This window comes from Mirounga angustirostris, unplaced genomic scaffold, assembly GCF_029215605.1.
Source record: "Mirounga angustirostris isolate CCGP_5_RB_7025 unplaced genomic scaffold, mMirAng1.0.hap1 SCAF_12, whole genome shotgun sequence".
Taxonomy (NCBI): domain Eukaryota; kingdom Metazoa; phylum Chordata; class Mammalia; order Carnivora; family Phocidae; genus Mirounga; species Mirounga angustirostris.
In genome coordinates this window covers 6241978-6258799 of record NW_026991720.1, presented here as the reverse complement: position 1 = coordinate 6258799, position 16822 = coordinate 6241978, and the positions used below count along the sequence as shown (strand labels likewise).

Genomic DNA, 16822 nt, shown 5'->3' with positions numbered 1-16822 from the left:
TCCTCCACTGAAAATTGAGGGGGATAACCTCTGTTCTCTGCGGGCCTTTCCTGGCTTTCCGCCATTCTAGATGGAGCTCGAGAAAAATCTTTGAATTGAAAACTATCCTGCTCTTGGTTGAGCTATAAAGTCAAGACAGGGGAGCCTGGACTTGCGACCACCACTGCAGATAGTCCGCTTGGCTCGGTCCAGAGTGAGGCGAAAGGGCAAGAGGTCCAGTAGCGCTGGCCCGGGCTGCTGGGGCTACACCAGAGTCTGGAGCTGGGGAGATGTTGTGTGCAGGGAGGGAAGTGCTGGTCCCGTTGGCATTGGGTCACTTCCAAATCACCGAGCACTTAGTCAAAGGAGCTACCCCTCTACCAAAGTTACTTGCAGCTTTTCCACATTTTATTCATTTCCAAACCACAAATTTGACAGTTACCCAGAACATTCAATGTTTGCCAGTCAGCTGGCAAAAAGCTCGCGGGAAACCATGAGTCCGTCCTTGGCAAGCAGGGCTTTGCCCCCAGCCCTGCCTCGGGGCCGGGTCTGATGCGACTTGGGTCTCTAATCAGCAACGGGGCTTACAGTCCCTCCCAGACACAGTTCCTTCACCAAATGCGTGAGGTCCCAAGAGAGTAACCTCGGCTGGAGGTGTACTTTGTGCCTCTGCAAGAGGGAAACTGACTGGCTCATGAAAAAATTTTCCTAAGACCTGGGCTGAAGAGCTTGGCCTAAAATCAAGCCCTATCTCCATGCCCTTCAGGACTTCCTGTATGGACGGAGCCAAGGCATCCTCAAACCCAGACCATGCTCTGTTCTCTCGGGCTCTTTTTACTGTGCATGCTCTTCACCTCCTCTCTAAGTGCCCACCTCTAGAGCTAGATGCCTCGTTAGGAATCACTAAGTGTTGTGGGAAAACTGCTTGCTAATCAGGAAGAAGGGAGGGTGGGGAGGAAAGGAGGGAGGGAAGGAAGAAGGGAGGGAGGAAGGAAGGAAGGAAGGAAGGAAGGAAGGAAGGAAGGAAGGAAGGAAGGCTTTCCTCAGCCACCTCTCCTTGTAGGGCCATGGTTGGTTCATCTCTGGGTCCATCTGATGTATATCTGGATAGTGTCCCAGTAGCTTGGAAGGGTCTTTTGGAAGAAGGGTAGAGCCTCGGGCAATGTTTGCTGAGAAGAGCCTGGAGAGACTTGAATGTATCTGCCCAAACCATTGAGGGGAATTCTGAGCATCTGGGAGCAGGCCAGAGAAGTGGGGAAAAAGAAGAGTCAGAGAAGTGTCTTCAGAAGGATGGGAACCAACCAAGAAGGTCTTGGAAGAACTAGGAAGGAAGTCAGCCAATGAGAAAGGCACTGGGAAGGAGGCAGCCAAGAATTTAGAACTGAAATGTCTGAGATCATCTTTTTGGTTGTTTTCCGGTCTGTGAAGTGAGACAGCCTTCCCCAGGACCCACAGCAAGCCCACATCTTCAAAAAGCATCTGCTACACACAACCACCTTTGGTGAGTGGTGCTTCAGGATGATAAAGCAGGTCGGGGGAAGCGTCCGGCTTGAGTCAGGGGGGCGTGGAGGAGCGTGGCAGCAGGCATTGGGGTCTACAGCATGCTTACGAGACAGGTGCCTACAGAGATGCAAGTCACAGGGGGGGTCAACCCAGAGCAGAAGCCTCACCCCTGGGACCTCCACAGAGACCTGGGGAGGCACTGGGCATAGCCTTCTCTCCACGGGATGGGGCATGACCCATTTCCCATCATTTTAAGGGAAGCGCTCCCCGCAGGCTGGCAGACAGAGGGCAGCTGAGTCATGTCACTAATGGCTTATTCACCAATCCTCCTTCCCCGCACTCCTCACACCAGCCCTGAGAATAACTTTTCTTTATGACCACTCAGTGCCCCACATAAAACCAACTTCCCTGCAGGACGGTGGCAATTCCAAGACGCCTAGGGCGGTCTGACATTAAAATAAAGCACTCCACGGTCATTTTCCCAACTGCTAAGAGTTTTATTCCACTTTAGGCTGCTTAAGACCACGAGAGCAGCCTCATTTGACCTTACTGGTGTCCCTAATCATCGAGTTCCCTCTGATTCTCCGGCTGTCAGCTCCTGGTGAAGCAGGAAGAGGACACAAAGTCATTACATATGGTGGCTTGTTGTGCGAGCCCTCTCCAGACTGTTTCCCTAATGACTGATTTTCTTGCCAGTTAGCACCTAAGTCTTTTGCAGCCAGACCTTATGCTATTGCTAATTTTAAAATAATGGTAACACAGTTGTGCTCAAATCTTCTGCTCTGGTTTCTTGGCGATGGCTCTTACAGACTTCCGACTCACTTATAAGGTATGATCATAAAATAATGAAGCCGATTATTTAAACAAATGCCTGGGAATAGATTCTCTTAATTTGGAAGACAAAAGTTAAAAACAACAACAACAACAAAAAGTGAACTGTACTTGGACTTTTAGAAAATACGGTATCAAGAATCACTTTATTGAAAATGATGCTCCTGCATTGATAAATCAAGAAAAATTGAGCTTTTGTGGGGTTTAGATCACGCACCCATGCAGCTTTAAGGAAACTTACTATCCAACCTTTTACTAAATCATCATTAATTTTCACACCAGCCACTCTTTTATGACATACAATTATCTCAAAGTGTCTCAAAATAATCACCTTAGAAGTCTCTGTGTTTCTAATTTGTTTCAGCATTTTTGAGGACTTGAGATAAATGGACCCCCTGTGTGTCCTTCATATGGTCCCCCTGCGGTGAGACCAGCAGGACGCCAATGAGGAAGGCGCCTCTTACTATACGAGCAGGTAAGGTCTCACCTGAGCAGCCAGGCTGAGTACTTTTCAGTTCCCACTGGACTGTCCACCACCCGGGGGAAATATGTGTCCCACAGACCTGAAGTTGGAACTGAAAAGCCCTAGGAGGAATCTCCCTCAGCCTTGACCATCAGAGGACTAATGGACAGCCACACGGAGAGCAGTAGTGGAAGCCCGCTATACGGAAGCCAGCTGGGAAATGGACCCTGAGAGCAAGATATGCTGGCAAAGTGCCTGCACAGTCTCCCCGGGGCCACGACGAAGGCGTCCTGGAGGAGATGTAAAGATGACCACTACTCAGCCCGACCCTTCCGGAAAACAGACAAAACAACAGGTGGGGTGTAGTGGGGGCTCTAACAAAGGGCTGAGGCCAGAGCTATAAGGAAGCTTAGATTCACAGAGAAGCTCAGAGACGCCTGCCTCCTGCAGGGAGGCAACACCTGAGCCAGGACTTGAAGGATGGATGAAGTTCTCCGGACCGGGAATGACAGAGTTTGCATTCCAAGACAAGGGAAGGATGGAGCAAATGCAGGGAAAACACAAGCACAGTTAACAGGACCTGATCTCCTGTGGCTGGAGTGTCAGGCACAGGGCAGGGGAAGTATAAGGGCAGACAAGTCTGGAAAGGACAAAGGGCCTTGTGTCCTGCATGCAAACGGGCCATCTCTCCCTTTAGGGCCTGGGCACACTCTGGTCCATCTGCTTATGCATCGTGGGCAGGCGAGTGGCAGAAAGGACCTGACATCAGACCTCCTTCCCCCTGGCCCTGCAGAAAACAGACCCTAGAAAAATCAGCCAGGCTGTAGGGCTGCCTCGGAAGGTTTGGCCAGGCACCCGAGAGGGTGGTGCTGGGAAGCAGAGCGGGACCTCCCCAAAGCTCAGGTGAGCAGTGGCCATCACGGGATGTCCAGATGTGCCCTGAGATGCCCACCAGCAGGGATTCCAGCCCCAGAGGGCACCAGACAAGGTCCCTAATTGTAACTCAGAGCAGGGACCCAACCCCAAGTGTTGAGCTGAGCCAAGAGAACAGGGTGGAAGACGAAAAGAACGTGGTCCCTTAGGGGCCACCTCCAGGGTACCACGTCCATGTCTGTTCAGAGCAGGAGAGCCTCGGGGAGTGCCAGAAACCCCGAACCACTTGCTCAGCCCTCATGCCCTGAGCCTGGCTGCGCAGGAAGACACAACCCCCTAAAGTCAAGCACGAAGGCCCTTTTGATGTTAAGGATTTTACTGCTAATCGCTACCCAAATCCAGAAATGTTCCCTTAGGAAATTGCTCAGTGCCTGCTCTGGGAGAGCCGCTGTGCTTGGTGCTGGGGGGAAACAGAGAGGGGCGCAGTGTAGCACAGAGGCAATAAGCCCCCCAGATCTGGCAGTCCAGGGTAGGAGGGGGAGGATAGGGAGAGCAGAGGGTGCTGCAGTTGCACAGAGGGGTCCCCAGCCCCAGGGAGGGGGTGATCCAAGCATTTCTTACAAGAATTACCTGAGGACCAGCAGGAATTCACCAAACAAAGGGCCCTCCAGACAAAGGAGCAGAAGGTACAAAAGTCTGCAGGGGAGAGAAGGTTCTCAAAATCCCAGACCCTTGCAAAGGTCTCCTAGCCATTGTCCCTAGAGCAAGGGCAGCAGTGTGCCCAAGAGTTAAACCAGCAGGTGGAGGCGTGCCCCCCCGGGGTCCACACTCTGCTCCACTCTCTGGAGCTGCGGATGTCTAGCAAGTGACTTCAGCCTCTTGTGCTTTGGTTTCAGGCAGTGGAAATAATGCTCACCACAAAGGATGTGCTCAGCGAGTATCGATTACTCTTATTTGTTCATGAAATGTGAGAGCTGCCCCTGTCTGGGCTGAGCAGTGGCAAGAGTCCAGGTAAGGACAAGTACAGGGCAAGCTTTCGCCTGGACCCTGAGCAGTGGCTGAGTTCCCAGGCAAGGACACACATCAGGGCCCCACTCGGCTCCTGGACCTTCAGGTGCAGAGGTAGAGGTGGGGGGAGGCAGCCTGGTCCTGTGCTGTCATCGGGTCCTATCCCCAACCCCCGACCACACTCCAGCTCCAAGCTCTGCTGCCTGCCTTCCTGCCCAGATCGTTTTCCTTGCCCACCACCACCTCTTCCAGCCCCAACCCCACCCTCCTGGCCCTCTTGGTTTGGAAGAACCCTCAGCTCTGGACAACAAATCCCCAACACATGGGTGCCCGGTTCTGCAGGAGAGGAGAAGACTTTACCCTCACCTTTGCCGCTCCCTCCACCAAAATCCTTGTGGCTCTGGGAGCCCAGGTGACAGGGGAAGTCAGGGAGTGGGTCTGGGGCAGTAAGCAGTTGCCACAGGGCTGTGTCGAGCAGACATGAGGACTGGCATGGGGAGAGCTTGGTGACTGGCGGGGGGTGGGTGCAGAAGGTGAGAGGAGAGCCCTGGGAAGATGCCCTCCTTCTGCTTCTGCCAGGCACATGAGACCTTCCCCAGCCTCTGCCTGTCCAACCCAAGGGTCTCTGTTCCAGGGAGGACAGCAGTGTTTGTATCCATCCATCCATTCAGGAAACACTGAGCACATCCCAGTGCCGGGCACTGTTCTAGGCCCCACAGAACCAACAGGCCCCACCCCCATGGAGCTGGGGCTCTCTATCTACTGCTTCAGGCTAATGGAGGAACAGCCTAGCATGCGGAGGGCTGCACAGTGGTCCCTGTGCCTCCTGCTTTTCTCCCTTCCTGGGCTCTAGGAATGATACCCCTTAGGCACCCCTTCCACAAGGTTCCCAGGCTACTGCCTTCTGATGGTCCTTCATCTCCCTTCCAAAGCATTTATACTGATGGTTTCTACAAAAAACTAAATTAAATTAAATTAAACTAAATGAAATAAAATAACAAATAAGATAAGGTGGACATTAAAAGAGTGGGCGATACACAGAGAGCAAGGGTGGCCCCCGGAGGGACGTAGCCTGCCATTAGGCTGTACTCCCAGCTGGAATATGGGAGCTAGAGCTCCACCCCTCTCCAACACACCTGAGAACGCTCAGGGCTCAGGGATGCAACAAGGACCCTGTAAGGTGCAGCCAGTCTGGGGCCGGGGCCCCACTATGGGTAGTCATGGCCACCTTCTGCTTTGGGCAGACCCTGCCCAAAAACTTGACCTTCATCAGCCCAGCAGAGAGCTCCAGGACCGTAGGTACAGCTGTGGTTTATAGCACCACTCATGTGTGCCGGGCAGACCATGACCCCGGGCTGGCAGGAGAGGGGAGGGCCAGAGCAGGCTAGGAACGGGAGTGGGGGTGTCTCCCCAAACTGGGCTGCACTCCCAGTCACTGCACCCCTGCCTGCCTTTCGGGCCCCACAAGGCCCAGGTTTGAGCCTGCACCCTGTGGCCAGCGAGTGTCAGCCCCAGTGTTGTGCCCAGAGGGTCACTGTCCCTCCTCCTACGCAGTCTGAAACTGCGCACAGTCACCCGTCAGCGGTGTGAGCACTGGCCAGTCACTGACCATGCTGAGCCTTCATCTTCCCACTTGGAATAATTACTCCTACCCCTGAGGGTTAAATGACGCCCGCACTGAGCACCTAGCTGCATCTGGACAGGTAGAACAGTCCCTCCACCCACCTTCGAACCTCAGCAGGTGGCTCCTGGCAGGGACCTGGCACGGGGCATCCGAACCACACTGGCAGCTCCCCGGTACAGACTGAGCGGACTGACCCCTGGGACATCCATGTGCTTTCATCGAAGACAAGCGCCAAAGTCCACACCGGGCTGGTGGCCGACTGTGGGGCTGGCATGGTTGCTCCCTCCCACCAGGTGCCCACTAGCACCAGCCCTGACTCACTGGGATGGTCCCCAGCCCCTCGCCCAGGCGCCCCCAGCCTCCACCCCTGCACCAGGGCAGAGTGGTGTGAACCACAGCTGAGTTCCAGGACGAGGATACTCGAAGGCCAAGCGCAGACGGTAACAAGGACGGAGCCAGCTTCAGAGCGTGGGCACTTGGCCCAGCTCACACGGACCCGGCGTGCCAGGTGCACTGAGCCGTCTGTACATTAGTTCTCACCGGCAGCCTCACGGTCACCTCTGCCTGGGCCTGTCTCTGCCCCGTATTGAGGGGGTCTGCTCACGACCACCCCCCCGCCGACATCACATACATCAGCCCACCAGGAAGTCCCATGTGTGAACTCCCAAGTGATGAGCACGGTCGGCAGATCCCGGGAGGGGAGCCAGGGCCCTGGGGCAGAGTCACCTGGACAGGGGGAGATTCTCTCCCTTCTCTCCTCCCTGCTCTGGGCACAGCAAGAACCCTCCGGGTTGCTCAGAGACCAGGGTCTCTGCTCCCAACACCCACCCCACCCCAGGCATGGACAGTGAGAATAGCCACATTTGATTTTAAAGCAAGGTTAACAAACCCACTTCAAAGGGTCAGGGATTGTGGGGATTGATTAGGAAACTGCTCGGCCGGTTCCGGAGGCCTGAGGGAGCATTGTGGCCACGAGCAGAGCTGGCCCCTGCCCGTCGGCTCCTCCTGCTGGCGGCAGGTGCCTGCCATGGGCACTACCAGCCACTGCCCCAGGTGGCTGTGTGTCCTCGCAAGACCAGCAGCATGCGTGCGTGCGTGGGTGTGCACACCCCTCCCCTGGCCCCAGGATGTATATTCTGACGTGTTTCCCCAGTAATGGCAATGAGCCCACCCAAAACCTTGCACCCTCTCTAGGCAGCAAGTCTGTGATGAAGGATCCCAGGCGCTCAGGAGATCATAGTGACCAAGGTGAGGCCCATCTGCAGCCACACACCCGGGGAGCCCCAGCTGGGGCTGAGGAAAGCAGTGTGCCCAGACTTGGGCTGCTGTGGGGTCCCAACTACACAGGGTCCGAGTGAGTCTGGGTTAAGGTCAAGATAAGGCCAAGTCAGGGGGTTGGGGGATATGGACCAGAACGAACCAACACTGCCCCAGGTTAGGATCAGCGTGGAAGGCGACGAGCCGGTGTCCGGCCCCGCTATCAGTCAGCAGGACCAGCTCTGGGAGCCAGTATGCCACCCAGGAAAACATGACCCTGAGGGGCTGGACCCAGGCCTGGCATCCCATTAGGACATCCTCTCTATTCAAAACAATCCAGGTGGTTCTTTGCTATCCTGACTCCAGGGCCACAAGGAAGCAGGGCCCTACAGAAGCAGGAATCCCCGGAGGTGACCCGCATCAGCCCCCAGGGAACATCCCTCTATGCGTGTTCCACATCCAAGTATCCGGGCAGCCCCTGTGCACACAGACGCACCCGGGTTCCCAGAGACCCCCGTGCGCGTGTGCATACGTGTGAGTGTGAACACAGGACAGAGCATGTGCTGACGGCCGCACCCTCCCAGCATGGCCGGAGTCTCCTCAGGATAATTATTTATTATTCATGGTCATCAGCATCTTCATTAATTATTCATATGATCCTTAATTATTATCCTTAACAATAAGAGCAGTAAATAGCAGAAAAGTCCTTGAGGTGCCTAAGGCCCAGGCCGGGTGCCTCCGGGCAGTTAGACCAGCTAATGCCCCCAGGGCAGTGGGGAGACCACAGACCCCCGTCCACTGCCCGGCCCTGTCCTTGGTTGGCCCTGCCCTCCCATGGGGGCCCAGGGGACTGCAGAAGGAGATGGTCCCGAGGGCTGGGGGAGGGGCCGTGCCTTCATGTTCCTCTCCCCTTTCTCGGCCAGGGCCTCCCGGGCAGGGCCTCTGAGGGGAGGGGCCCAGGCAGTGCGCTGAACCCTGGGTGAGCCACGTGTCCACACCGGGCAGCCCCACTAACTGCCGGGGTCTGAGCCATGTCTGTGCAGGGGCTGGGAGGTGAGGGCCCCCAGCTGGCCTGGCAGGGAGAGGCGTCGAGGGGGGCCGTCTTGGGGGAGCTCTGGGGCCCCCGGGGGGAGCTCCTCGAACGCCATGAACTGGGAAACCTGCAGAGAACACAGTGTGAGCAGATGAGGAAGACTGCAGAACGGGAGGGTGGGGAGGGAGGGGGCTGCCAGGTGAATAAAGGGGAGGGTCAAAGGACAGAGAGGGTCAGGAGAATTCGGTGACAGAGGACTGGAGGACAGAAGAGGGTCGGAGGGGACAAGGAGATGGGCCAAGGCACACAGAGCAACACTTGGGAGCACAAAGGGGAGGCGCTGAGGTTGCAAGTAGAGAAATGCATTCTCCGTGGGCAAGAGCCAAACTGGGCAGCCAGGAGCCATGGGAGCTGCCCTTGACCCAGGGGAGAACTCCAGACTGCAGCCACTCCCTTCCCCAGGGAACACGGCAGAAGAATCCAAACCCAACCCAGAATGAGGGGCCCTGAGTTGGGACAGAAAGAGAAACGAGGCTCCTTCCTCTGATCTAGAAAGAACTCAGAGACCTAGAAACACAGGCAGGCTGGCGGCCAGGCCTCAGAAGGCCGGGGAGAGCGCCAGGGCAGGCGGGAGGGGCTGCTGGATGCCGCCGAGGGTGTTGGGAGACCTCTGCGGGGGAGGCCGCGAAGGGAGACTCGCACATGTGCTGACGTGGGCCCTGGTGTCTGCAAACAGGAGCAGGCAGCCTGTGGGCGGGGGACCAGACGCCAGAGGGAGGCGGGGAGCAGAGACCTGGCCACCTCTGGGAGCCAGAAGAACCCCCTTCTTGGGGCCCAGGCACAGCTGTCTTGTCAGAAGGCTGGGAACACACATGTCCACTCAGGAGAGGACAAAGTGCGACAGAGGCCCAGTCCAGCAGAAGAGGGGAGATGCAGGCCAGAAGTGCTACCCTGGGGCTCAGCCCAAGCCCTCCAGACAACCCTGCAAGGCAGCTAGGGGGAGAGCCACTGGTCGGTGGTGGAGTCAGAGCTGAGCAGGGCCAGTCATGGCAGGGAGCTGGGACCCAGTCCCAAGGGTGCGTTGGCACACAGCCCCCACCCCCGGGCCTCAGGCTCACCCGGTCCCCTCCTCGAGAGACCCCTCATGGCCATGACACAGACACCTTGAGTAGGTCTGGTCATTCGGGTGACACCTCTCAGCCTGCTCGTTTCCTCTGCCCAGTTTTCGGGGGGCTTTGGTTTGGGGGCTCTCCTGCCTTGCCCTGTGCCTGCAGCTCCTGAGGAAGCCTTCCTCCAAGAGTACCATCCGGGACGACGGCAGAAATGGGGGGTGGGAGGAAGCTGAGGCCCAGCGCCAAGCCAAAGGACAGCACAGCAGGTTTGGGGTGGCACTGGGGCAGAAAAGGCAGGGCTGGGTGCCTTGGGCAGGGGCAGGGCTCTGGAGCTTACCTGAGAAAGCGAGTCCAGGGTGAGGGGGGGGATGGGGCTGACAGGCAGCAGAGAGGAGGTGGAGGTGGGACCAGGCCCTGGGGTGGTCACAGCACTGTAGGCGGGTGGGACCAGAGTCATCTGCCTCTGCAGCAGCTGCAGAACAGTGGCCATGTCTGCACTCAGCCGGGTCTCCAGCCTGGGGCAAGAAGGAGGAGGATGCTCTGGCTCTCGGGGATGTGGAGACACCAGTAACTGTGATTCTGGGACCACCCCATGGACGAGCCAGCTGCTCAACCCCAGGCGCCCTCAGCTCCTTCTAGGTGTGCAGCCTGGGTCTCAGCACTGAATGGAAGGAGGAGGTCAAGGTGCAGCACACAAAGGCCTACACAGAACAGACACTCTCCGTTCACTCTGTAACACGGCCAGCAACCCACGGATCACACACACCCCGCTAAGCCCACCCCCCCAACACACACAGCTGGGGGCTAAGCAGGAGCCCAGGAGCCACCCTCACCTGTTGAGCTGCCTCTGAAGGGCATCCAGCTTGCTCTCCACGTCGCCCCGGGGCCTCCGGCAGGGGCTGGACAGAGGGATGTTCAGGAGGCTGGGGGTGGGGGCAGGGCAGCGAGGCAGCTCCTGGTACTGGCGGCCCCGACTGTCCCCCCAGAAGCTGAAGATGTTGGACACTCCTGAGAAGGCACCTGGAGCCAGAAAACTGGGTTGAGACCAGGTCAGATGCCATGCCCCGCCCACCTGAAATGGCCCCTCCCCTACCTGACAGTGGGTTACAAGTGTCACTGCTCTTCTCACCATCCTCCGTCAGGGGCTCCCCACCCGGCAGCTCTCCGGGGGGCCTGGGGCTGGAGAAGGGCACCAGGCGGAGGGGGCTGGAGCTGCGGCCTGGGCCCTCATCCTCACTGCTCTCAAGGCTGGAGGGGCCACTGGATGGGCTCTCCCCCCACGGCCTCCCTGGCCGGACCCGGCTACTCGGCCCTGCCCCCGCCCGGCCCGGCCCCAAGGCCGACACCTCCCCTGGCTGTTCCGGGTCTGTGGGAAACAGAGAACGGGCCTCAGAGAAGGAAGGAGGCATGGAAGGGGAAGGGAGGGGAGGGGACGGAGCGGGCCTGGCAGAGGCCTGTGCCAGGACGCCCTGGTTTGTCCCCGGCTGTTTCTTCTGCTTTTTTCCCCACGCTCTAGCGGGCTGAGAGCTCCCAGGAGCGGGACCAGGTCGTCTCCGACCGCTGACTGCCCAAGCACGGGAGTGGCACTAATGGGCGGGGCTCTCTGCGACCCCCGTCGCTGGCCCCCTCGCCTTCCCCTGTGCTGTCTCTTCGCCCCACATCAGTTCAAGGCAGCCCCCGAGCCGCTTCAGGCCCAAAGAAGCTGAGGCCGGCACTCCCCCGCCCAGGAGGGTGGAAGAGGGCTTCCCGGAGGAGGTGCCAGTTCCAGTGGGCATTAGGGAATGGACAGCGTTTGGGCAGGTGGCGTGAGAGTAGGAGCGCGAAAGTCTGCAGAGCCCAGGTGCAGTTGACACCGCCCGACCCCGCGCTCCGCCCCGCGCTCCGCCCCGCGCTGTCCTCCCGCCTCACCTGGACCCCGCCCACCGCTCGCCCGGGCCCCGCCCCCGCCCCGCCCCCGCCTCACCCTTGTCGGTGCGCCGGCGGAAGGACAGCTTGCGCTTGCGCTGTCTGCTGAAGCCGCCCTCCAGGTCCGCGCTGCCGGGAGACCCGGGGATCATGTTGGTCTGGAACCAAAAGCCGTGTCAGGGCCCTTCCGCGTAGACCTGCCCTGCCCGGGCCAGCCCACACCCCCTCATTAACATAGTGAGAAAGCGGGGCCCGGAGCACCCGCCGTGAGGAAGGGCCGGAGCACAGATGTCCCCTCTGCCCTAGGAGAGCTAAGTGAGGCTGGGACTTTCACCTCCGACACCATTTGACAGGCAGGGAAATAGGCCCAGAGAAGTCACACAGTTGGGGGCAGCCACCAGGGTGCAGCCTGCTCAGCGCAGCCCACTCACGTCCCGCAGGTTGAAGGTGATCTCCAGGCTGGACCAGAAGTGGTCAGAGAACTCCGGGTACATGTCCAGCACCTCCAGCAGGTCATCCCGGTGGATCTTGTGCAGATCGCAGTAGGTGAGGGCCCGCACATCCCCATTGGACTTGCCAGGCCGAGCGTACAGGTTTAAAGGCTCTCCAAAGATGTCGTTCTTCCCTGGAGGCCGCCAAGAGTGGGGGTTCAGCCCCTGGGCAGCAGCACAGGCAAAAGGCACCTGTCTTCCCGGCCTTCTCACCCCGGGCTGGGGGCCAGGGAACTCCCCTCAGTCTGATCACCCACCCAACCGCCCCAGCCCCCAGAGCCAGGGAAGCATCAGCCAGCCCCATCTCCCCCCTGCGCCCAAAGGCAGGACTTGTGAGGCATAGTCATCAATGCGGAGGGGGCGGAGGGGGCGGAGGGGGCAGAGGGCTTGGGTCTCCCTGCCTTCCAACAACTGGAAGCAGCCAGCAGGACCAGCCTGGATACCCCTCTCTGCCCATGGTCCTGGCTTCCTTGGGTTCTAAGTCCACTTTTACCCACCCCTCCAAACCCCATGTCCCAAACACTCTCCTGGCCAATCACCGTGCCCTCAGTGTTCTTCGAGCTTACATCATAACACAGTAGGGAGACAAGACCAGCATTTTGTTTGCCAAAAGAAAATAGCATACCATAACTGATCACAGCACAGAACAGATAACACCAGAATGAATCACACATAGTAAAGTTAAGTGTTGTTTAGTGAAACTTTGGTTGTAGTTGTGCTTGGGATGTTTATGGAGTTGAGTAAGGTGTTTGTGCTGAACTGATAAATAAAAATCGAAAATGGCCCACTGTGATGCATCTGCACTAAGGTGTGGCTGCACAGGAGCAAGGGAAGGCAGAGGGCAGGAAGTCCCCCGCCAGGCACGCCTGCCCTGTGTACAAGTGGGATAGAAAGTTAGGATGGGAGGGGAAGAGGGGCAAGACTCTCTTTGCTTTGCAGATGGTGAGGGCTGGGCTGGGCTGTGTCACACGAGGCTACAGGGAACTTAGTAAATTTCCTTAGTAAAATCAGAGGCATAACCTCCCTCCACTGCCCACCTTGGAGTGTTAAAGCAGGTTTGGTCCTGCTTTCAAAGGAAGCAAGAGTGTCGCTGCCTGTGGGGAGAGCCTGAGGGGGGGCAGAATCCAAGAACCCCCAGAGTTCAGCAGCCCCACCCCATGTGGGGCTCCTCTCCACTGTCCCCCTTGGAAGGCCTAAGCTTAGGGGAATTAAAGGAACTCAAGGTCCCTGCAGGCAGTCCTGGGTCCACAGCCCCAACAACTGTGTCCTCGGAGAGCTCAGACCTCTCTCCAGGCACTTCCAGCCCAGCACCTGGTCCCCCTGACCCAGCCCCGTACCCAGGATGGCCACGACGACGTCCCCCCGCAGGATCTCAATGGAGCCCCGGGAGATGAAGTAGAGGGCGGTGAGCAGGTCCCCAGCATGCACCAGCGTGTCGCCTGGCGGGGCATGTGTCGTCTTGAACTTCATGGCCAGGGCCCTCAGGCAGCCCTTGGTGGCCCCTCGGAAAGGCTTGCAGTGCTGCAGCAGTGAGCGGTTCAGATGCAGACAGATGTCTGCCTGCAGGCACTCGGGGAAGCCCTTCAGCACCTGGGGGCGGTGGGCGGGCTCAGCACCCTATCTCCAGGCACCCGGCCCGGAGACCCCGGGAGGAGCATCAGAGGGTCCACCCCTTCTAGCCGTGCGCCCGTGGGGATGATGGCGCCTTGCTGCTCTCGGCCTCCATTTTCTTGGGTAAAGTGTAGAGACTGATCCCTGCCTGGGGCTATTGGAAGGTTTCAATGCTCTGCCTTTGTGCAAGGGCCTGCTTTGGCCTGCCCCGTGGTGAGAGTTCTCCCGGTAAATGAGCTCCATTATCAAAAGGAGGAGAACATCTCTCTCAGGGGCCTGCTCAGCACTGTGACCCCCCGAACCACAGAGGGTGATGCTGTCAAGGGTGCTCCCTGCAGCCCGCCACCAGCCCTTCTCGAAGACCAGTGGCCTCACCGCGTTCATATCGATGCCATTGGTGTAGGACCAGGCGTGCTGGAAGTACTCCTCCAGGCGCTGGCGCAAGGGGTTGGGGATTTGGTGGAAGCGGATGAACTCCCGCACCCGAAGCATCTGCGTGTGGTAGCGGGCGGTGCCCGAGTACAGCCTCTGGATGATGGCTGACACGTTGCCGAAGATGCTGGCGTACATGAGGGCTGGGGGCGGGGGTGAGTGGGACCATCAGCGTCCGAGGGACCCCGCCCGCCCCTGCACCGGGTCAATGACACACGCAGTCACATCTCCGCGTGAGCACACACAAGACATGCACAAACACAGAAGCCCAGGTGCACGTGCCCTGGGGCTCTGCCTTGTGCCCCTGTCCCCAAACACGCCCCCATGGTAGACCCCGGAGCCTCCAAGTCCCAGGGCCCCACTCCGGCCCATCTGGCATCCTCCCTCTCCTCCATCACGGGCTCCTCCCGTCCCAGACTCTGCTGCTCCCCCACTCCCCGCCCCCCCGCTGCTGCCCCGCCGCCCACCCGAGGGACACACTCACAGCCAATGAGCATGACACAGATGGAGAAGATCTTCTCAGAGTTGGTGTTGGGGGAGACGTTGCCGAAGCCCACGCTGGTGAGGCTGCTAAAGGTGAAGTAGAGGGCCGTGACATACTTGTCCTTGATGGAGGGGCCACCCAGGCCGCTGCTGTTGTAGGGCTTGCCGATCTGGTCACCCAGGTTGTGCAGCCAGCCGATGCGGGAGTCCATGTGTGGCTGCTCCATGTTGCCAATGGCGTACCAGATGCAGGCCAGCCAGTGCGCGATGAGCGCGAAGGTGCACATGAGCAGGAAGAGCACGGCCGCCCCGTACTCCGAGTAGCGGTCCAGCTTCCTCGCCACGCGCACCAGCCGCAGCAGCCGCGCCGTCTTCAGCAGCCCGATCAGCTGGGGGGGGGGGGCCGGGGAGCCTTCAGTGTGGGGGCAAATGAGCAGTCGGGGGGCACCGCAGCCCTCGGGGTCACTGGAAGTAAAATCCCCAAAGACTTCCTCCCAGAACCTCCTCATGATTGAAGCCCCTCCCATTCCCTAAGCCCAGCACAGAGTCCCATTCATCTTTGTGCTAGCTCTGCAACAAAGGGCTCATCTTTGTGACAGAGGGCTCATGGGGTCCCCCCGCTGAGAATGGAACTCTGAAAGGTACAACACCCACCCTAAGGGGACTGGCCAGAACTCCCACTGGTTCCCAGGCCACTTTTGTGTGATTAGAACCTGGCGGCCTCTTTGGATAGACAAACAGAAAAAGGCGGCCCCTCTGGACCTCTACCTGGCAAGTGGCTCACATGGAGAGGGGTCGTGGCCATGGGTTAGCGGAGGCACCTGCCATGCCCCCTTTCTCTCACTACCCCTGTACCCCACCATCTCCTCTCCTTTTCCAGGTGCCCTCCCAGCCTCTGCCTCCCTGCCAACTAACCTCCTCAGAGCCAGAGCCAAAGATGAGCAAGTCGAAGGGGATGGCAGCCACCATATCGATGAGGAACCAGCCCTTGAAGTAGTGGACGGCGATGCGGCCAGGATGGCTGACCACCTCCTCATTGGCATTGACGTAAGTAGTGCGGAAGTTGATGAGGATGTCCACGATGAACATGATGTCCACGATGAAGTCCACCACGGCCAGAGGCTGGCAGGCGTAGCCACAGTCGGGGGCCGGGGAGCCCTCTTCCGTCTCCTTCAGCAGGAAGGCGGCCGAGTAGGGTGTGAAGACAGCCGTGTAAATGACCAGCAGCAGGATGAGCCAGTCCCACACGGCCTTGAAGGGGCTGTAGTGCAGGATGGTCCAGCGGTGGATGCGCGGTGCCTGCAGCTTATACTCGGGCAGCACGTCGGCGCCCAGGGACAGGACCTGGACAGGCAGGGAAGGCAGAGGTGAAGGAACGCTGTCCCACTGGAGTCTGGGCCAGGGGAGGACAGGCCATGGGATCTCCAGGGTGGGAGCAGACGTCATCTCTGCTGGGGCCGCCAGAGAAGAGACCAAGCAGAGTAAGGGAGAAGCCAGTAAGTGCCGGTCAGGATGCCCATCCCTCAGCCAAGTGGCCATAGCCACCGCCCACCTTGGGACTCAGGCACTACTCTTCCCCATGCGGCACGCAGACCGCTGTCTGACGATCTGAGTTCAGGGCACCAGAAAGTAATATCCAGATGTACGGCTCCCCTCCCAGCAACGCACAGCCATACCTCTGGTAACTTCCCCACGCGACCTTGCCCACCGCCCCCAAACACCACATAGACCCCACCACCACACACACACACACACACTCACTCACACCATGATGCCAGTATAGAAAATGCTCCAAGGGCTAAGACTCCAAGCCTGGGTGATAACCCCAGGAGGCATAGTTCGACACATAAAATGGGGGGTGGCCACTGCCGTTCCCATAGCAGTACCACTCCTGGTGACCCGGGCACTGAGAGCCTAAAGGTCCCTTTGCCACTGGCCCAAGGGTACCAGCCACCCAGACTCAGGCCCCTTGGCTTCCCTTGGGGAGAGACCAAGACACACACCCCCGCCGCTCCCCAGCCCCAGACCCAGACCCAGGGCAGCCCTCAAGCTCTGCCCCCCCACGCTCCTCCAAAGGCCCACAGAAGACCTAAACCAGCCACAGATGTACCCACATGTGCACAGATGGACGTGCACACCGGCGAATGTTCCCAAGCGTCCTACCCAGCCCCGCACGGGCTCAACGGCCAGGCAGAGGCAGGCCTGCCATCCACCCCA

The 16822-nt window shown here is 58.9% G+C and overlaps 1 protein-coding gene across 2 annotated transcripts in view; it reads right to left on the bottom strand.

Annotated features, from left to right (window-relative positions):
- Window positions 1-8418: 8418 nt before the first annotated feature.
- Window positions 8419-16822, bottom strand: part of KCNH2 (potassium voltage-gated channel subfamily H member 2) — a 32794-nt gene continuing 24390 nt past the window's right edge. For both annotated transcript variants that reach the window (XM_045864053.3, XM_045864054.3), the window contains 10 exons: window positions 15521-15949; window positions 14607-14994; window positions 14066-14265; window positions 13417-13669; window positions 12020-12213; window positions 11647-11746; window positions 10777-11049; window positions 10517-10703; window positions 10021-10198; window positions 8419-8698 (listed from right to left, as the gene is read on the bottom strand). In XM_045864053.3, coding sequence (XP_045720009.1) covers window positions 8549-8698; window positions 10021-10198; window positions 10517-10703; window positions 10777-11049; window positions 11647-11746; window positions 12020-12213; window positions 13417-13669; window positions 14066-14265; window positions 14607-14994; window positions 15521-15949 — 2352 coding nt within the window. In that variant the 3' untranslated portion in view covers window positions 8419-8548. The remainder of the gene's footprint in view (window positions 8699-10020; window positions 10199-10516; window positions 10704-10776; window positions 11050-11646; window positions 11747-12019; window positions 12214-13416; window positions 13670-14065; window positions 14266-14606; window positions 14995-15520; window positions 15950-16822) is intronic.